This window comes from Hylobates moloch, unplaced genomic scaffold (assembly GCF_009828535.3).
Source record: "Hylobates moloch isolate HMO894 unplaced genomic scaffold, HMol_V3 SCAFFOLD_21, whole genome shotgun sequence".
Classification (NCBI taxonomy): domain Eukaryota; kingdom Metazoa; phylum Chordata; class Mammalia; order Primates; family Hylobatidae; genus Hylobates; species Hylobates moloch.
In genome coordinates this window covers 62,322-81,998 of record NW_026652296.1, presented here as the reverse complement: position 1 = coordinate 81,998, position 19,677 = coordinate 62,322, and the positions used below count along the sequence as shown (strand labels likewise).

Sequence of the window (19,677 nt, the reverse complement as noted above, 5' to 3'; positions counted from 1 at the left end):
CTGTTTGTGAAGTGGGGAAGCTGAGACTCAGGGGTTAACCTTCATCTAACCAGAAGAGCTGAACGGCATGCGCTACTTGCTGGAGGCCCCACCCTGGGTAACGGGTGGGAGGGGTGGGGTGGAACCTCAGCCAAACCAGGTCGTGTGCTGGCACTTCCGGTCTGGTGTCCTCAGCATCCCACTGGGTGCTCCCCAGAACACAGTCCCCCGAAGCACAGGGGTCGGCTCCCTGGAAGGGAGACATTGTCTGCTTGGCCGGCCTGCTGAAGAAGCAGTGATTGCGATGGCGAGAGATGCTCAGAAGGGCCCCGAGGAAAGGGAAGAGGAGGTGCCACGTGGCAGCCGCCCAGGGACACGGTGGAGACAGAGACGGAGGAGAATCCCAGGCGAGGGCGCAGTGAGTGAGGCACAGGAGTTGAGGAAACTCCAGGCTTTTTTGGTAACAGATGGAGTGTGGAGGAAGTTGAAAAGGCAAATACAAACGGCAGGGTGCTATCTTGTAGCTTTGAAACAGCGGAAGGAAAAGTGACTCTCAAATAGATTTGTTTGTTTTGAAACATTCTGAGACGACCTGTCCAGCCTAAGTGAGGGGTTCTGTGAGCGTTTGGATTTTGACGCCCTCATCATGAGCCTTGCGGTCTCAACCTACATGTTTGGTAACAGTGAGACCCGTAAACTTTTTAATGGAGGAACTGGGGGGAGACGTGTTGACATCTAGTGTTCCAACAACAATTTCTGCAGCAATTCTTCATTGCTGACAAGGGATGCTTAGAGTAAAATAGAACAAAGATGATGTTCCAAGGAATCAAATACATTCTGCGTGGGAGGTACCATTCATTCCTGTATTCTCAAACATCTGTTGGCCACACGCTTCACGTGGGCGTGCCTGTGGCTCGTGCTGGCTGACTGCGTGCCCAGCCATCGTGGGAGCATTTACACCACAGAAATGGACTGATGGTGTTTCCCCTCCCAAAGACCCTGGGCTCTGACTGGACAAGCGGACGAGACCTCTGTCCTGGGGGGGCCCACACTGTGGGTGCCAGAACAGGAAGCATGACCCACAGAGAAAATGCACTGTTGCGGTCTGTGAGAGGAGCATCACGTCCTGTGTGCAGACCGTGGCACTGGATGAGCTCATGGACACAGAGTCACCTGTCGGGAACCCCTGTGTGCAGGGCTTGTTTTGTGGATGAGAGACTTAACACCGCATTGACTCAGAACTTCACAGCCTGCAGAGCCCCTAACCCCAGCTCGCCTCCCCACCAGCTCCGGCAGAGCTCCCAGGAAGACACTCCATTGGCTGTTTACCAGGTGAGCTGAGGAGAGGTTGGACTTGGATGCAGTAGGACCCTGAGCGGCTATTTCCGACCTTGGAGCCCACTGGGAGTGCCTGAGCGAAGAAGCAGTTTGATGGTTTTTCCTTTCACCCCAGTGGAAGAACTGATGACATTTCAGCTTGTATTTTTGCCTGGGTCCATCTGCTGTCACGTGGCCTCAGACTGGCTCTGCTGGAGGCGAAGACTAGGGAAGGTTAGGGTTGGGGTTAGCATCTTTGAAGCAGCGAGGTGCCGACAACACTGAGTTCAGGACCATCTCGAAATTCAGAGAGAGAACACGTCTGTAGCTCACCTTCCTCTTCTGGCGCCTTGCTCCTTGAGCCACTGGCCAACTCCCGCCCAGATGACTGCCCCAGGAGAGGGAGGGAAGGCAGGGAAAGCAGTGTCTTCAAAGGCTGGTAGCTGAAGCATGGGGCTCCAGGCTGGGATTCAGCTCCTCTCCTGACTTGTCTTCTTTGACGCCTACTTTTCAAGTTTGGGTCCCTCAGAGCTGTCATGCAGGATGCCAGCTGAGGGGTGACTGAGCCACACCCTCTTCCCAGCCTCACTTGCGTCCTTTCCTCACATCTCTGACACCAGCCCTAGTCGGAGCTGGGGAGTCAAGGCTGGGGAGTTCCCTCCTCCCGGAGAAAAGAGGGTCAGGAGTCCCGGAGCCCTGGCCGTCTTCCTCTCCCTACAGCTCTTGCCCTGAGCAGCCAGAGGACATCAGGAAATAAGAGCCGAATGTGCTTGCAGGTGAACTGCAGGGCTGGCGTCGGCTGGCACGACACCCCTGGAGGCCCTGGCTGGGTCTCTTGTCCACTCGGCGTGGGGTGGGGAGCAGGCATCTAAGGGGTTTCCAGCTTCCTGTCCCGGAGTGGCCTTGTCAGCTCCACGCACTTGGGCTCACAGCCCTGTCTCACACCCTCTGAGGCCGGGGCCGGGAGGTGCAGGCCCACCTTTCTGGGGACCAGGACTCTTCTGAGCTGAGGGTGATGTGTTCAGGGCAGTCCAGTCCCCACAGGCCTCCACAGCAGCTGTCACCTAATTGCCTGATTAACTCAGTGATTTCATCGACTAATTGGGACCTTAGCTTCAAATCCCCAATAACAAGGAGCTTTTTGTGAAAAGTCTCAAAGCTAGTTTTCCAAAGAGTGAAAGCAAGTGTGGGCCTGGATTTTAGAAGAGACTAGAGGCAGGGAGAGGTGGGTGGCAGCAGCGGCAACTCCCTCAGTTTGGAAAGGGAACCCCCAGTCAAGTGTGGTGTGCCCACCCTCTCTCCCTCTTCCTCCCTCTTCCCCTCCTTTCCTGCCTGGGTTCCTTCTTCCCTCCTCCTTCCCTCCTTCCCTCCCTTTCTGTCTTCTCGTTAACACACTGAAAACCCCAGCCTGGAAGGCTGCAGAGGACGTCCATCTGCATGAGAGCTCCCCCACCCCATGGCTGCTGTTGATCCAGGGGATAGGGTAAGGCCTGGATTCTGCCGACGGTTCTCCCTGAGGTTGTCGGGGAGGGTGGCCTGCAAGCCCATTGGGCCCCACAGTTGTCTGCAGTCAGGCCTGTGGTCAGTCGAATTAGAAACGATCAGAGGTGTCTGGATAGAAACTGGGGATGGCGTTCTTTTCCCTGGGTCCCAGGTGTGGAGGCGCCAGCCCTTACCTTCCTCCCTTCACAGGCTCGGGAAGATGTGCTTGGGTTTTGGAAAGAGCTGAGACTCACAATAATGCCAATCCTGTTAAAAGCAAGGTCTTCCCATCTCGGCCAGGAAAGCCTCTCTCTTCCCACAAGGAGCGCAGGCCTGCCCCTCCCGCCTGCCTTGGGCGACCTGGCACAGGCGTCTGGGTCTTACCGTGGCAGCTCCTTGTAGTCCTTGAGCCGTGGATGCATCCGACAGCCCACAAGAACCTGATATGTGGTGAACTCTGGCCTCACACTCCACACTGGCCCCTTTGTGGCTGAGGCTGCTGTGGGAGCTGTGGTCCTGCCGCCACGCTGGTTGGCATAGTCAGTACTCATGCTCAGAAGTTTCCAGAGCTTCCTGCTGGTTTGGTTATATAGGGAGACAGATGATGGTTAAGGAAGAGGAACTCCTAGGTGTCCTGCCTTGTGCTTCCAGGGTGAGAGAGGCAGGAGGGTCAGTATCACCCCCTCCCCAAACTGCCCTTCTTAGCGCGGTCCAGAAGTCTTCCTCAAGGCAGATGCTGTCAGCTCCTGGTTCATTGGTCCTCCTGGCTTCTTTTCCCTGCACGGAAGCTGGGACCCACACCAGCTACAGGCACTGGTGGAAACTTCACCACTGTCTTTGGCTTGGGCCACAGATTCCTTTCTGCCTGTCAGTCCTGGCTCAGTTTGCTGGGGCACGAAGGTCACAGCTGGCAGGGAATGCAGAGACTGTTGCCCTCGATTGCCATAGGCCTTACAGCATTAGTGATGGCCGCAGAGAATGCCAACTTTTGTGCTTTGGACTTGGGACCTCTTTAGAGAGGGGTGCTGTGTTCAGGGCACCTCAGAGTATCTTGTGTCCAAGCTCCTGGAGACCTGGTGGCAGCTGGTGGAATGCCTGCCGTCGGGAGGGGTCTGGGAGACTCTGGCGTTAGAAGTCTTGCTTTTATATATACACAGTCTTTAATTGAACACTCGTAAAACTGTAATGAGCCATTCATTTATTTGAATGGGGTGAGTTATTAATTTTCAGCAAACTGCAAGCAGCCATTCTGAGATGAATCGTCTGGAGATAGTCTGCTCCCCAGGGTGAAGGTCTGCGATGGGCCCCGAGATCTGAGCCCATCGCCTGATGTGACCTTGCCATTTTATTTCCCCTCAGCTGCCCCACCCCAGGATGCACGGGTTCAGGGCACGTCCGGGGCAAGTACTCCAGGCACCGAAGGTAAGAGGACCCTTGGATCTCACAGAGATTCCTGGGCAGTAGATTTGGAGCCCCTGCCCACTCTGCTCTAGACCCTTTTGCAGATGGAGAACTTTCCATCGTTTTCCATGGCTCCCAAGGCCAGGCTGCTGACCCTTCTGCGAGGCAGCAACCTCCCACTCTAGCATGGAGGTCCGTGTGGCCATGGGCACCTCATGTGGGGGAAGACAGACCATCTGACCTCCCAGCGCTGCACTTTGGTTTTTTTGTCTGGGTCCCCTGCAAGGACTGGATGAGTCTGTGGGGGAGGGAGGGAGGGAGGGAGGCCCCTCAGGAGGGGCTGATGGGGTGGCTGAGGCCTCTCGTGGCCCTAGCCTGGCCCTCTCCACTGCCTACTCCTCCCTCCCAGTTTACAGAGCTGCCCTCTGGCCAAGAAGAGGAAGCTGGAGGGCGCTGAGGCTGAGCACCTGGTGTCCAAGAGGAAGTCGCACCCCCTGAAGCTGGCTCTGGACGAGGGCTATGGTGTGGACAGCGACGGCAGTGAGGACACCGAGGTGAAGGACGTCTCTGTTTCGGATGAATCGGAAGGAACTCTGGAGGGGGCCGAGGCTGAGACGTCAGGACAGGACGAGATTCATCGCCCTGAGACAGCTGAAGGTGCTTTGTCGCTCTTTCTTCCCCGAATAAAGGGCGCTTAGTGTGGCCCTGGAGAATTGCAGCCTGTCAGTGGGGAGGGGCTCACTCTGGGCGAGAGAAAGCCCTTCCTGAGAACAAGGCATGTCTTGTCCCAACATGTGCTGGGCTTCCTGGGAGAGAGGTCTGCCCATGGTGTTTATGGGGCCTATGGTGTGTTTGTGTGTGAACACTGTGTGCGTAGGAGAGAGGCAGGACAGACACAGACACGGGGCTGGTGTGTGTGTGTGTGTGTGTGTGTGTGTGTGTGCAGTTGTAGCATGTTTCGGCAGGTGTGCCTGCATGTATATGAGAGAGACAGACAAGGCTGTGTCTCTGTGTGTCTGTAAGTGGGGAAGGGAGGGTCTTAGACTGGCCCTCTGTTCTGCCTGGCCCTCTGGGAGACCTGCCTGGGGGCATGGCTGAGAGGTCTGCTTTCCCCTGAGGCACTCACAGGCAGATGCTGAGGAAGCACCTCAGGTTGAGCTTCAGGTGATTGAGGACCAGGTGAGGCCTCTGAAAATGGGGTGTCCGGGGAAGTCAAGAGGGGAAGGAGGAAAGCAGACGAGTCTCCCACTTCCTTGTGGGGTCTACCAGGACTGCCGTGTTGGAGCACCTAGCCCTTGGCAAAAGCGGATGAAGCAGGTGCTTTGGCCCCTGGGTTCCGGAGGGAGGGGTCTGTGCCCCTGAGAGCCCCGGCAGATCTGTAGAGACCTGGGGTCAGACGAGGCCCAAGGTCCGCTCCCCCCGCCATCCCCACCACTCACCCAACACTCCCCAAGCTTCTGCAGTGGGGAAGGGTCTGAGATGGATTTTAGAAGCAAAGCCAGAGAGGGTCCTCAACCCCAGCTCCCTTGGGGGGTCTGGAGTGAGTACGCTGCCCCGTGGAATCAACATAGTCCTAGATCCCAGGTAGAAAAGACACACATTTTCCTGCTTTCTTATCAAGAAAGGCGTCTGGAGTTCAGCCATCAACCTGGGCTTGGACGTTCCCCTCTGAAGTGGGTGGATGGCAGAGCCTGTTCCTACCATTGTGGGACGTGCTGGCCCAGGTGTCCTTGCTGACAACCCTACGGGGCCTGCATGTGGTGAGCACCTACCATATCTTAGTTTTGTTTTGTTTTTGTTTTGAGAGAGTCTCACTCTGTTGCCCAGGCTGGAGTGCAGGGGCACGATCTTGATTTACTGAAGTCTCCTCCTCCCGGGTTCAAGGAATAGCTGGGACTATAGGCGTGCACCACCATGCCCAGTTCATTTTTGTATTTTTAGTAGAGATAGGGTTTCGCCATGTTGGCCAGGCTGGTCTTGAACTCCTGACCTCAGGTGATCCGCCCGCCTCGGCCTCCCAAAGTGCTGGGATTACAGGCGTGAGCCACCTCGCCCATTCTTATTTACTGTTTTTCAATTATGAAACAATTATTATTATTTTTTAAAAATCTGACTTGCTACTTAAGCTCCATTGTATACAATGCAGGTTTATCTGATTTGGGAAAGTAAACGTGATGGGAGAGGCACATTAAGAAAAAGTATCAAAGTAGTTCTTAGTTTAAAAGATACATCAGTGGCCCATGACCTGCCTCCTAAAATATATTCACCATGATTTCTGGATTCAGGCAGAAGGGTTGACAGAAAGGTCCATACCAAATCCCCACTTCTGGAGTTTCAGGTTTCCCCTTGGCTCCCGTATAAAGAGTGAGTGGTAGGTCAGGTGGAGGGGTGGTGGGTGTGTTGGGGACTGGAGACCTGGAGTCTTCCCATGTGTTCTCTGGCCCCCATGTTGATTTTGATTTTGTGCAGGAAGGAGCCCCGTCAAGTCCCATTTTGGATCCAACCCCATCGGCAGCCCCACTGGCTCCTCCAAGGGCAGCTATAGCAGCTACCAGGGAATCATCGCAACTTCTCTCCTGAACTTGGGTCAAGTTGCTGAAGAGACCCTGGTGGAAGAGGACTTGGGCCAGGCGGCCAAGCCAGGTCCTGGCATCGTGCACCTGCTTCAGGAGGCCGCAGAGGGAGCTGCCAGCGAGGACGGTGAAAAGGGCCTCTTCGTCCAGCCAGAGGATGCCGAGGAGGTCGTCGAAGTCACCACTGAGCGCTCCCAGGACCTGTGTTCCCAGTCCTTGGAGGATGCAGCCAGTGAGGAGTCCAGCAAGCAGAAAGGCATCCTGAGTCAGGAAGAGGAGGATGAGGAGGAGGAGGAGGAAGACGAGGAGGAGGAGGAGGATGAAGAGGAGGAAGAGGAGGAGGAGGAGGACGAGGAGGAAGAGGAAGAGGAGGAGGAGGAGGAAGAGGAAGAGGAGGAGGAGGCAGCTCCTGATGTGATCTTTCAGGAAGACACCTCTCACACCTCTGCCCGGAAGGCCCCTGAGCTCCGGGGCCCAGAATCACCCAGTCCCAAGCCTGAGTACTCTGTCATTGTGGAGGTCCGCTCGGACGATGACAAGGACGAGGACACCCACTCCCAGAAGTCAACAGTCACTGACGAGTCGGAGATGCATGACATGATGACCCGGGGGAACCTGGGCCTCCTGGAACAGGCCATCGCCCTGAAGGCGGAGCAGGTGCACACAGTCTGCGAGCCGGGCTGCCCGCCTGCCGAGCCGAGCCAGCTGGGCCTGGGAGAGCCAGGGAAGGCAGGAAAGCCCCTGGACGCTGTGCGGAAGAGCTACTACAGTAAAGGTAGGGCTCAGCGGTGGCCTGGCCCTGCAGACTCATCCTTTCACCCCTGCCCCAGGTGTGCAGATGCAGGCTGAGAGCCCTTCTAGGACAGGGGGCTGGGGGATGGCAGAAAAGCAGACGGAAGGACAAATACATGACACAGACTGTGGTCAGATACTGAGCAAACGGGTTCCCACACTGCTTTACATAGAGCCATCTGGAGCGAGACGCAGAGCGGAGACGTGTGAGAAAGAACCAGGTGGGAGAGAGGAGGTGGGAGGGACAGTGACCCACCCACAGTGACTGGTCACAGCAGCATCGGGGGTCTGGAGAGGGTGGGGACCGTCCTGTCCCTTCCACCCCAACTCACACTGTGGCAGGGATTGTGCTATGACAGAACCCGCCGTTTCCTACAGCCATGCTGGGCCATCCTGATCCTCTCGTGGGGTGGAGACCAGCAGGCAGATGTGAGGGGTGCCCTTGCTCCTCAGAGGGAGCAGCCTGCCGCTGGCTCTGCATCTGCCTCTGGGTTTGGCTCTAAAGTGTGCAGGGTGTAGGAGAGGCATTCCCTGATCGCACCGAGTGGCTGATGTTGAGGTGAGGATAGAGAAGGAGGGCTGCTTGGAGGGGCCTGGGGCTGGGCTGATGTGGTTGGGGAGCCGCTGGGAAGCAGCTGACATGGTTGGGGAGCAGCTGGGAGCCTGGAGTGCTGAGGTCTGAGGACGAATCCTGAGTAAACGGTTGTGGCCTTCACTGTTACTGGGGTGTCAGGGTCTGGACAACAGGCTGGCTCTGCTCTGCTGACTGGCTATCTCACATTCCTCCTTGGGACAGGGGCCTGGGAGCAGGGCTGGCCAGGGGCTGCTCCCTCAGTGAGCCATGCCAGGGAGGCCAGGCCTTGGACAGGTCAGCTTTGACCCAGCCGGCCTGGTGCCGAGGGCCTCCTGCACCTGGGCATTTGGCCTCTATTCTCCTAAGACTAGGGACCTGCCCTGACCTCGGCCTCTTTTTTCCCCATGTCTAGTCCCGCATCTCTTCTCCAGGTGGCCGGGGCGGTGGGAGTTCTTGGTGCTTTTCCAATGAGTGCCCCCAGGAAGGGTTAGCTGAGACCAGGGAGGGAGCAGATAAGGAGAGAGAACTGGGATGGGGGATGACTCAGATGCTGGAGCCAGGAACCAAAAATGCAGGAGACACAGACTTGGGGCCAACCCTGGGAAGATGCACTTCGGTCATGGGAGAGACAGATCTGAGTGAGACATAATTCAAGGGGCGTGATAGGCGGGTCAGTGGAGACATGAGGGACGTATTTTCTGGGAACACCCAGGCATATGAGACAAGCTCAGGGGAAAGATACTAAGGGGACACAGGTGGGGACATGGTTTCAGGGTGAGATGGACCCAAAGAATGGCTTTGCGGGGACACCCTTTAGGGCAACCCAGATGGCGGGACAGCTGTTTGGGGACCCAGATTTAGGTCGGCACTATCATGCTCGGGCCTTGTGGGGCCATGGGCACAAAGAAACGCAGGCTGAAGGTGAGACTTAGGGACAGGTGTTAAGGGCCTGGGGTGGTTACTAGCCTGGGTGTGGTGTGCTTGGGCTGCACACATCAGCGCAGAATTTGGTGGGACACGTATGAGGAACACAGACACCCAGTGACAGCCCTAGGCCCAGGTTTTCGAGGGTCTCAGACCTGTGGGACAGACATAGGAGGACCCAGATGCGAGGCGCCCTGCCTTCAGAAATAGATTTTCAGTGCATGGACCCAAAGGGACACAGCCCCGGGTGACACAGGTGGCCAAGCTTAGAACACCAGGCAGTGCCGAGCTGGGCTGTGAGTGTCCGCAATGTGAACGTGCGGTTCTGGTTCTAAGGGACTGATGTTGGGGCACAGATGCCGCGAGAATTCTGGACAGAGGCCGTGGGACAGGGGCGGCAAGCCCAGGAGGCCGGCGTTGGGCAGGGGTTTGGAAGCCCCTCAGGACACCCCTGCCTGTCCACATGGGTGGAAGTCTGACTCCTTTCAAGAGCTCCTTCCCTTTGGAGCCCCCTGCTGGGACCCTCCCCCTCTGAGGCGGGAGTTCTGAGTTTGGCTCTGTGACCTCTGCACCCTCCCAAAGGGGACAGCTCATCCAAACGTGTTTCACTGAGATGTCAGCTCTGCTCTGAGGGTCCTCCGTGCTCCTGCTGGTCCCTACACTCTACAGTGACCGGCCTGGACCTGCAGAGGCTAGATGAGGTCAATAACTGAGATTTGGGTTTAAATTTCTGCCCAGGCATATATGAGTCATGCAGCCTTGGATAAGTTACTCGACTCCTTTGTCGTCCTCGTTTTGTCAAATCCCAAGGACATCTCCTGGCAGGAATATTGCCAAACGCCTTGACCTCTCTAGGCAGAAAGCTGACCCATGAGGCCTCCACGCTGTCAGAGGAGAGAGCAAAGAGGACTCCAGCTGCCATCTGGGTTGTTCTCCTTAAAACGCTGCACAAACTGCTATTTGGGATGGTCAGGGCAGCCTCAGGGCTTTCGCACAGGTAGCCAGTGTGGGCTGGTTTCTTCAGGGTCACCTGACTGTCCAGCCCCAGTCCCTGTTCAAGCTCGTGGGCAGTCTCGCCTCCCTTCTCTCTGGACAGCCAGAGAGAGGGTCCCTGAGCTACCCCTGCCCCCTCTCTGCTCACCACCCATTCCTGGCTCTAACTGATGTGACTTGTGTGTTTTAGATCCTTCAAGAGCTGAGAAGCGTGAGATCAAGTGTCCAACACCAGGCTGTGATGGCACTGGCCACGTTACCGGGTTGTACCCTCACCACCGCAGCCTTTCTGGCTGTCCCCACAAGGATAGGATCCCCCCAGAGAGTGAGTAGCTCTGTGCAGCGTTGGCCCTAACTGTGAAGCTCAGGCTGCCTCTGTGGTGTTTGGGTGGTGTCTATGGGGAGGTGTGGCCTGCCCAGGGCCATAACCTGCCCCTTTGGTTTGTCCAGATGCTCATCCTTACATCTCCCCGCTTTCCCCCACAAACTCCCTCAGCCCAAACTTGAGCCCTTTGAGGCTGGGGCCCTGCAACCAGCCCATTTGTCTACCTAGAGACGCCAGTCCGGGTCAGAGCCCACAGTCACGGATGGATGGGAGGGGACAGGCTAGTGTTATTAGGAAGCAAATACGTGTTCTTACGTTTAGGCTAGAAGCAGTAATTGCGAAAATTAAAGGAGCAAACCACAGAATGAGAGGTTTTAAAGCTGAGTCTGGTTTCTGCCGCAGGAGGGAGGGACCACAGTGGTGGTGGGGGGGCACGCCCTGACCAGGCTGAGTGTGGGGAGTTGCGTCTGCAGGCTCTCGGGGGCTGGAGCTGCCCTGCGTTGCTGTGTCCCCCACCTGCCCACCAAGGAGCAGCCTTAGGACAGGGCTCCTCTACCCTCCTCAGCCTGTGCTCCCCACACAGCTGGTGCTCCCCAGATTCTCTGACAACCTTGGCTCCCTCCACCCCCGGTTTTCTTACAGTCTTAGCCATGCATGAGAACGTGCTGAAGTGCCCCACTCCTGGCTGCACAGGCCAGGGTCACGTGAACAGCAACCGCAACACGCACAGAAGGTACTTGGACTGAGCTGGGCCATAGTGGGGGCCAGGGTGGGGGCCGTGGTGGCGGGCTCCATGGGTGGTAGGGCACCTGGAGTGGGCCTGTGTGTCCCTCCCTGGGCCTTGGGCCTGTGACCTGGGACGGGGCTCCGGGCTGCCTGGGGCTCCCTGTGTGCAGCCCTTCTCCCAGCCTGCTGCCCTGAGGGGTGGGTATAAGGTCAGGGCACACCTGGGCTGTGAGGGGCCTTTGTGTGGGCAGAGCAGCAACTGGAGGTGCAGTCACCCAGTGGTGTTGCTGCCTTGACTGGGGCTCCCAAGAGAGCAGGGGGCAGCCTGCAGAGGAGTGAGCAATGCGCCCTCTGTGAAGAGAGGTACAATGACCATGTGGAGAGCCAGGTGAATACTTTGTGTCCTACCCACCTCTGCACACTGGCTCTTGCTCCTGAGTGGAAAGGGCAGACATGAACAGTAGCCTCGGCAGGCCAGGACTGTGCCCTGGGCTGCTTTGTGGGAGTTCTGAGGCCAGGTGGAAGTGAAGCTTCCCGACCACCCTCGAGGTGTAGCTGTTGACTGGTCTTCTGTGGCGAGGGGGGACTACTCCCCCAGCCTTACCCAAAGTGCCATGGGTGGCCATGGCCTTGGTGGGATATGCCTTTCCCCCAGCAGGCATATGCTCAGCTGAAAGGACTGCCAGAGCTTTTGAGGTCACTTCATTTGGAAAGAGGCCAATTCCCCATTACGTCACCTCTCCAGGCTGGCTGAGGGACTGGCGCTGGAGCTCACAGTTGACTTTATTCTGACAGATGAAGCTGCTGCCTCCATGTCTTAGTCTGAGTACTTTCCTGGGCCTGAGTCATCCAGGGTCAGTGCCCAGGTTGTGGTCCAAGTGGGGCCCTGGGCTGCCCCAGAGCAGCTAACAGAACCAGAGCCAGAGAGGGTTGCAGGATCCAGCCCTGGAGCTGGGAAGGGAGAGGAGGGGGGGAGGGGCAAGCCTGTCTCCCAGACCCATGCAGAGGAGGCATCTTTGCCCAGAGCTTTCAAGGCCTCTAGGATATATTTCATCTTTGTGTGTCATTGGTACAGAATGTTCCAAAACAGAAACTGACTGAGCAGCTTGTACTTTGAAGCTCAAGAACAGAGCCAGAGAGAAAACCCCTGTCCTGCAGAATGACAGGATCATTCCCGGCTCTGGGCTTCTTGCACACCTGGAGTTCTCATATCTGAATGACCTTGCCGTGAGACACCCACACACGCAGACACCCAGGACAGGACAGGCATGGAGGGGAAGGCTCAGAAACCCCTCCTCTTCCTTCCTCTAGTTTGTCTGGGTGTCCCATTGCTGCCGCCGAAAAATTAGCCAAATCCCATGAGAAGCAGCAGCCGCAGACAGGAGACCCCACCAAGAGCAGCTCCAGTTCCGATCGGATCCTCAGGTGAGTGGCATGAGCCGCAGAACTGAAGAGGCTGCCTCCCAAATGCCTGCAGAGGGGCATCTCAGTCTCCCGCAGGCTGTATGTGCGTGTGTGTGAGTGCGCGTGTGTGAGTGTAGGTGCATGTGAGTGTGACATGCCCCGGGCCCCCCAGGAGCAGAACTGAGGGGCAGTTTTGGAGCCACACAGGACAGAGTCTCATGTCTGCCACATTCGCCAGTGCCTCAGCCAAAGCACAAACTCCTGCACAGCTGCCTCTGCCTCGGTGCTCTGCCTCCTTGGAGTCGTCTGATGTGACCACTTGAGGCCCCTTGGGGATTCATTTGTGGAGATGCTGGTCCTGTCTGCAGAGAGCAGACTGCAGCAGCCAAGGACCACGGATGTCCAGGAGCACCATGAGCCACTAATCCTTGGCCGTCCTGCCTGTCCCTCCCCGACCCCAGGGATAGACCCCAAGTCAAGGAAGAGGGTGGGTGCAGGCTTTGCTCTCCAGAGTGCTTTGTGGCCCCTGAGGTTCTGAGATCGCAGTAGGTGTGTGTGAACATGTGGGAGCATGTGTGTGCATGTTCACACGCCTGTTTGTGTTTGCATATGTGCGAGTATGTTTACATGTGCGTGCAAGTCCATGCGTGTGTGCACGTGCAGACTTGGCTCTCATCGATAAGGATCTTTCAGAATGTGTCCCATTAGTGTCCCCTCCTTCCATGTGGCTCTAAGAAGTAAGTGCCACAAATAAGGCCAGAGGCTCAGGGAGTTGCCCAAGGCCACCCTGCCCATCCCGCCTGGCTTCAAAGTCTGTCCTCTGTGGGGCTGAGTCCTTGGACCGTGGTACCCACTGTCGAAGAGGACACTTCCACTGCTCCTGTCTTCACCTGCAGACACCCTGCTCCCCCCTTCCGTGAGGAACTAGAACTCACACACAGCCCCTCCTCCCCAGCTCTCAGACCCCTGTTCCATATCTGTCTCACCGGACAAGAGTATGGGAGACCCCGGCTGGGGTGAGTGTGAATGACTGCATAGCCCCGTCCACTGTCTGCCTCCTTGCGGGGCCCACCTGACCCCGGCCCTTCCTGGCACATAATTGGCAAAGTCCCAGCCAGAGGATCTTCGCTGCTCACCTTGGCTGTGTCATATCCAGGCCCTTCCCTGGTCTGCTCCAGAGGGTTCCTCTGAAGGTGCAGTTCCCACATGTGGGATCTCCGGGCAGAGGGCAGAGACTTGCCTTCCTGCTCTGTGGGCATGCTTGCCATCCCACACACGGGCACCTTCAGCCCTGCCGGTCCCAGCAGGCTGCTTTCCACCCGCTGGCTCTCACAATGGTTTGAAGCTGCTTTTTTCCTCTATCTTATTTGCTGTTCCCTCCAGCTTCCTGTCAGTTGCTAATTCAATCCTTTCCCTCTTTGATCTAAATCACTGATAAAATGTCAAACCACAGATTTGGCCCCCGTGTGAGGCCAGGCAGGGGTGTCAAACAGGCTCCAACTTTGGAGACTGTACTCCCTGGGACTATGACCTCAGTTTGTTCACTTACAAAAGTAGGACAACAAACGAAGTCACTCATGAGGCTCCAGCGACACTCTGCCGCCCTCAGCCCATGGTGAATACTCACTGAACGCTAGAGATTGTGGCCAGGCTGGAGGAGGCTTCCCATTAGGCCCTTTTGATTCCATCTAGCCCACGTTTCTGGCTGTCGAACTTTGGGGTGTGAGGAGGGGCTTTGCAAAGCTTCGTTGGCATCGCGGACAATAAATGGACAGATTCTGACTGCAGCCTTGGCCAAGGAAGCCATCAACGGTGGCACCAATGTTGAGCTTATTATTACTATTATTATTTTTACTGACAGAGTGTCACGCTGTTGCTCAGGCTGGAGTGCCGTGGTTTCAGTCATAGCTCACTATAACCTCAAACTCCTGGTCTCAAGTGATCCTCCCCTCTCAACCTCCCGAGTACCTAGGAATGCAGATGTGCCACCATGCCTGGCTATTTTTTTTGCGTTTTTTTTTTTTTTTGTAGAGAGGGTCTCACTATGTTGCCCAAGCTGGTTTCTTACTCCTGGCTTCAAGAGACCTGCCTCGGCCTCCAAAAGTGCTTGGATTATAGACATAAGCCACCACACCTGACCCAATGTTAAGTTTAAAGTTAGTTTTTTCCCTCCTGGCCTCACTCTTGCAACTTTTCTATCTGCCACTGGGGTCAGGGTCCATCCTGGGGCTCCCACCCTTCCTGGAGAAGGAGAACACACCCACTTCCTGGCCTGGTAGTGTTCAGTTCTTCCAGGTGCATCAGAGCTGGTCATGGTTGCAGGGCTGGCCTGGAGGTCCTCGGTGCTGGGCTCTGTTCTTAGTCCACACTGAAGTTCTCGTAGCACCCAGCACCTTGGAGGCTGTCATTGTCAGCTCCTTCTTAATTCCACTGATTGCACGAAGTCATCCCTTGGTCCAGACAGGAGCAAAGAAAGCCATGGCTGCTTGCCAGGACCTCCTGTTCTCTGAGCTGCCAGGTTCAGAAGCCCCTCTGTGCCCGTGTGGTCACCAGCGTCTACCCCAGTCTTCCTGCCTCTGTGCCTTCTATGCCAGTTTCTTCATGCCGTCTTTTGTGCATGTAAAATCCTGAAGTCTTCCAAGGGCATTAGTGGCAGCGAACGGAATGCTTGCAGTAGCTTTCTCGTGGCTGTTGTTAACCCTTCCAACAGTTCCTTGAGGGTCCACCTCAACACAGCTTTAAGAAGAGGGCAGCTGAGGGCTGAGTCCCCAGCTGAATGAAGAAGGGTCAGGCCTGGCCCTGAGGCCACTCCTCAGAAATGCACCTGATACAACTAGCGTCTGCTGTAGATTCCCCAACTTCCTCCTTGCTGGGGAGTTCTAGGTTATGCTGCCTTGGAGTGTCTTGCTGTTGTCCTGGGCTGTGCTACTCTTTGGCCCTGCCCGATACTCACTCCAGTTGTGGCTGAGCTGTTTGAAATCTGCTCTCCTAAGTTCTGGGGAAAATCTTAGGCCCTTCTCTAACTGATGCTGTCAGCAGGACAGGCCACTGCTGTGGGTCCTATTGCTTCCTCCCTGCAGGCAATTCTTCACGGGCCTGCTCTGGGAGCCCTTGACCCTGGGAGGTGGGACTCTGCCCAGCTTTAGTGGTGGAATATGCAGGGGGAGTGTCTTCCTGAGTCTCCTTCCTCACCAGACGCTGTGAGGCCCCTGCCTGGTCTGTGGATTGGGGTTGGGGAGGGTGGCACGGGATCCCCAGGTCCCATCTCACTGGCTGTGCATCCCTGTACTGCACCCCAGGCCCATGTGCTTCGTGAAGCAGCTCGAGGTCCCTCCATATGGGAGCTACCGTCCCAGCGCGGCCCCCGCCACACCCAGGGCCAACTTGGCCAAGGAGCTGGAGAAGTTCTCCAAGGTCACCTTTGACTACGCAAGTTTCGATGCTCAGGTTTTTGGCAAACGCATGCTTGCCCCAAAGATTCAGACCAGCGAAACCTCACCTAAAGCCTTTCAATGTAAGTTGGGGAGAATTGTTCTTGTTTCTCTTCTGTGTTGCTCCCGGGAGGGGCAGGATCAAGGGGCAGTGGAGGAGGGACCCTCTCGAGGAGCTACTAGGGAGGGAATCTCTGCCCTCATGGGAGGAGCACGATGCAGGCTGCAGGTCTTAGCTGTCCCGGGGGCACTGTGGTGGCTTTCTTGGGGCCTGTATCTCACTCCTGCTGCCACCTTCATGTTCACCATTAACATTTGTGTGTCTCCTAATTATTTGTGAAACAAAACCCAGATCCGTTATGGGCATGTGTGTCCAAAGACTTCAGAGCAACGCCACCAACACGGTTCACCCTGGGAGACGCCACTGTCCCCACTGTCCTCGTGCTACCTGTTTGATCCCAGTGCAGCCGGGTGTCCATTTCCCAGCACTGCCTCTGGGGAGGGTCGGACTGTGGGCTGGGTGGGGCCAGACGACTGTGGGGCTGGGCCCAGTGCCCCGGCAGGAAGCCATTGCTCTCCTGGTGGGGACCATCTTACTGGATACAATGTGTTATCTGTGACATTAGTAACAAATTTTCTGGGTAATTGTACTGACAAAAATCATTCCTACAAATCTTTAAGAACAATCCTTTCTGTCTTGTCTTGTCACTTACTGCCCTAATTTGTGGAATAAGCCCATTAGCCCTGGAAATGCATGCGAAATGGAAAAGCATTCAGTGTACACATGAGATTGGGAGTGGCATCTCGTGGCAGATGTTGTCAGCCCCAAACATGACGTGACGAGTTTCCTACGTGAGAATAATAAAAGTACTGTGGGGTGTGGGCCTCTCTTCCTAACTTTGACAGAACCTGCTCATTAGGGCGGAAGGCTTCCTGCCTCCAGGCACACATGCCTACTTGGATGAGGGAATGCAATGGTGCCCGTGGAGAGGGGGACCGCACGATAAGCTTTCCAATATATCTAGACCTTTCTGGATATACTGGTGACATCGTGATTGCTGAGAACATCGTGCGTGAGAGTGATTTTGCAGCTACAGTACAATTACTAGAAAAGAACATTCCATGCCTTCATTTGTCATGTTCATTTGAGCAATAATGTTACTTTTTTAAGGCAGTGACGGTTACTGGGGACACCAAGTCAGCCTAAATATGGGTACACCCTTTTGAGATGATGTGACAAAATTTTCCTATTTGGGCGATATGGCAAACACTCATCCTGTTCACAGAATGCTTGAGTTTCTGATAGACAAGTTATTTTTGTTTGAAATATCAGGGCTGCTGGAATGTCTTGGAGGCTTTTACTCCTTTTGCCCAAATTTTCACTGAGCCGGAAACGAGATTGTCTCCTCAGTCCCCTACAGGGGGGTGGCTGGGAGCGAGGTGTGTGAGGACTTGGGACTGGGATGGGTGGCCAGGCCCCTGGCCCACTTCGACCTAGCTGTGCCCTGGGCCCTCCCATCCCTCCCAAAGTGCCCCCTCCCCACTGACTTGTCCGCGTTGCTGCCTCTTTTCAAGTTGTATATCAGCCTCGTGTTGTTCCCTTTTTGCAGCCAAACCTTTCCCAAAGGCCTCTTCCCCCAGGCACAGCCCCTCCAGTAGTTATGTGGGGATCACTTCACCCTCCTCTGCAGGCTTTGACTACTCGCACGACGCCGAGGCTGCACACATGGCTGCCACTGCCATCTTGAACCTCTCCACGCGCTGCTGGGAGATGCCCGAGAACCTCAGCACGAAGCCACAGGACCTCCCCAGCAAGGTTAGTGCATTCGCCACAGAGCCTTCCTTGGGAGAGGTGAGTTGGTGGAATCTGCAGTCAGGCCCACCTGCTCTCTGCACAAAATGTCCCTAGGAATGGCTCGTGCCTAGCTGGCAATTCTCATTCTTAACTTTTTCTCCCTCCTGGCCACGGCCCCAAGGACCGCAGAGCTTGGATGGGTCCACCAAGAGAACCTGGTGTGCTGAGCGGAGGGGGACCAAGGGCTGTGAACACAAGTTCCCACGTGTTTCCCTCTGAGTGTGAGGTTGTGCACGCACCATGCGCCCACATGTCTCCCTCTGAGCCTGAGGGTGGTGCACACACACTCCCACGTGTTTCCTTCTGACTCCAGGGCGGTGCACGTGCCCTGTTCACACGTGTTTCCCGCAGAGTCTTGTGGTTGCTGACACACTCTCCTCGCTCAGAGGACCTAGTCTTACCCGTGTTTATGACATGTCCTGAGGGACTGGTTTTTGTGCTGTTGGGAGGCAAGAGGAATTGTAGGGCCCCCTTCATGGGAAATCAGGAAATGGCAGTGGATGTTATCCTCTCACCGCCTGTCTATCCCTGTTGTTCTGCTTCCTTCTATGGGAACCCGTGTTCTGGACTCTGTACGTGTGATTCAAATGGACCAGAAGGCACACACGGGAAGGGGCTGGAATCGCTAACAGATCTCACCTTTGCAATTGCAGTCTGTGGATATTGAGGTAGATGAGAATGGAACCCTGGACTTGAGCATGCACAAACACCGCAAACGAGAAAATGCTTTCCCCAGCAGCAGCAGCTGCAGCAGCAGCCCCGGTGTGAAGTCTCCGGACGCCTCCCAGCGCCAGAGCGGCACCAGCGCCCCCAGCAGCTCCATGACCTCCCCCCAGTCCAGCCAGGCCTCCCGCCCGGACGAGTGGGACCAGCCCCTGGACTACACCAAGCCAAGCCGCCCGAGAGAGGAGGAACCTGAGGAGGTGGGTGCAGGCACCTGGGCAAGCGGTTGGGCGGCTGCAGCCAGCTCGCCCTGCTTGAGGCTGTTGTGATCCTGGCTTTTCAAGGAAGTTCCTCCTCACAGGCTTCTGGAAGGGCCTCGGGGAGCCGTCCATTTTCCGAAGAGCCCTTCGTCTTCTCAGCGGCTGGGACTCAGGGTGGGATTTTCAGCAGCAGGGTCATGCTGTGCCCTTGTCTGTCAAGAAGGAGGTGGCCTTCTCACCCTGTGGAGCGTGGCAGCCAGTACCAACGTGGGCACTGTGGAGGCATGGGGAGGAGAAAGGCACCTTTCAGATCCCAGGAGTTGATTGGGGAAAAGCTCAGGTTTCTTGGGTTTTGAGCCTTCCACCACCCTGCAGAGCTGACCTGCTGTCCAGATAGGGGCAGAGCCAGTGGGAGAGCTTAGGACCTGGGCTTAGGATCGCCCATGGTGGGCAGTGCTAGGTCCCTGAGACCAGGACCAACCTGGCGTGGGTGTTGGAACTGTGGTCTGGGAAGCAGGGGATCCTTCCCTTTTTAGTTGTTCCTTAAAACGTGTGAAAGAAGAACCCTCAGAGTCCAGCTGATTCTGGGCTTTTTCCCAAGGAGGTGTGTGTCCTGAAGAGCAAAGTGCAGCTGTGAGGGCAGCCCAGGGTCCAGGTGGCACCAGCGGCATGTGCGAGACTAGCAGGCCCCTCTCCCTCTCCTTCCCCTCCCCTAAAGCCCCTCAGGAGGTGGAAGGGGTCCCTGTGGAAGGAGCAGGGCCAGACCCTCAAGGAGGAATGAGGGGGGTAGGGTAGGTCCCTATGAAGGGTGGGGGCTGGATCGGGCCCCCTCCATAATCCGGCCTCAGTGGGAGCCAGATTTCCTCACTGGCCCTCACACCACCCTCAGGTCACCCCATTTTATAGAGGAGCAGCCTGGGACCCCACAACAAGGTCCAATTACCCGAAGACTGTGATTATGCTGGGCCATGGGCTTCA

The 19,677-nt window shown here is 56.2% G+C and overlaps 1 protein-coding gene across 11 annotated transcripts in view; it reads left to right on the top strand.

Annotated features, from left to right (window-relative positions):
* The window catches only part of MYT1 (myelin transcription factor 1), a 110,827-nt gene that overhangs the window by 71,433 nt on the left and 19,717 nt on the right, over nucleotides 1-19,677 (top strand). For 10 of the 11 annotated variants that reach the window (XR_009211456.1, XM_032143297.2, XM_058432877.1 and 7 more), the window contains 9 exons: nucleotides 4,138-4,200; nucleotides 4,589-4,836; nucleotides 6,649-7,527; nucleotides 10,226-10,360; nucleotides 11,003-11,093; nucleotides 12,398-12,511; nucleotides 15,790-16,004; nucleotides 17,532-17,737; nucleotides 18,430-18,699. Coding sequence is in view for 10 of the 11 variants with exons in the window: in XM_032143297.2 (XP_031999188.1) it covers nucleotides 4,138-4,200; nucleotides 4,589-4,836; nucleotides 6,649-7,527; nucleotides 10,226-10,360; nucleotides 11,003-11,093; nucleotides 12,398-12,511; nucleotides 15,790-16,004; nucleotides 17,532-17,737; nucleotides 18,430-18,699 (2,221 nt within the window). In the remaining variant the exon portion in view is untranslated. The remainder of the gene's footprint in view (nucleotides 1-4,137; nucleotides 4,201-4,588; nucleotides 4,837-6,648; nucleotides 7,528-10,225; nucleotides 10,361-11,002; nucleotides 11,094-12,397; nucleotides 12,512-15,789; nucleotides 16,005-17,531; nucleotides 17,738-18,429; nucleotides 18,700-19,677) is intronic. The other variant, XM_032143295.1, reaches the window with a different exon arrangement.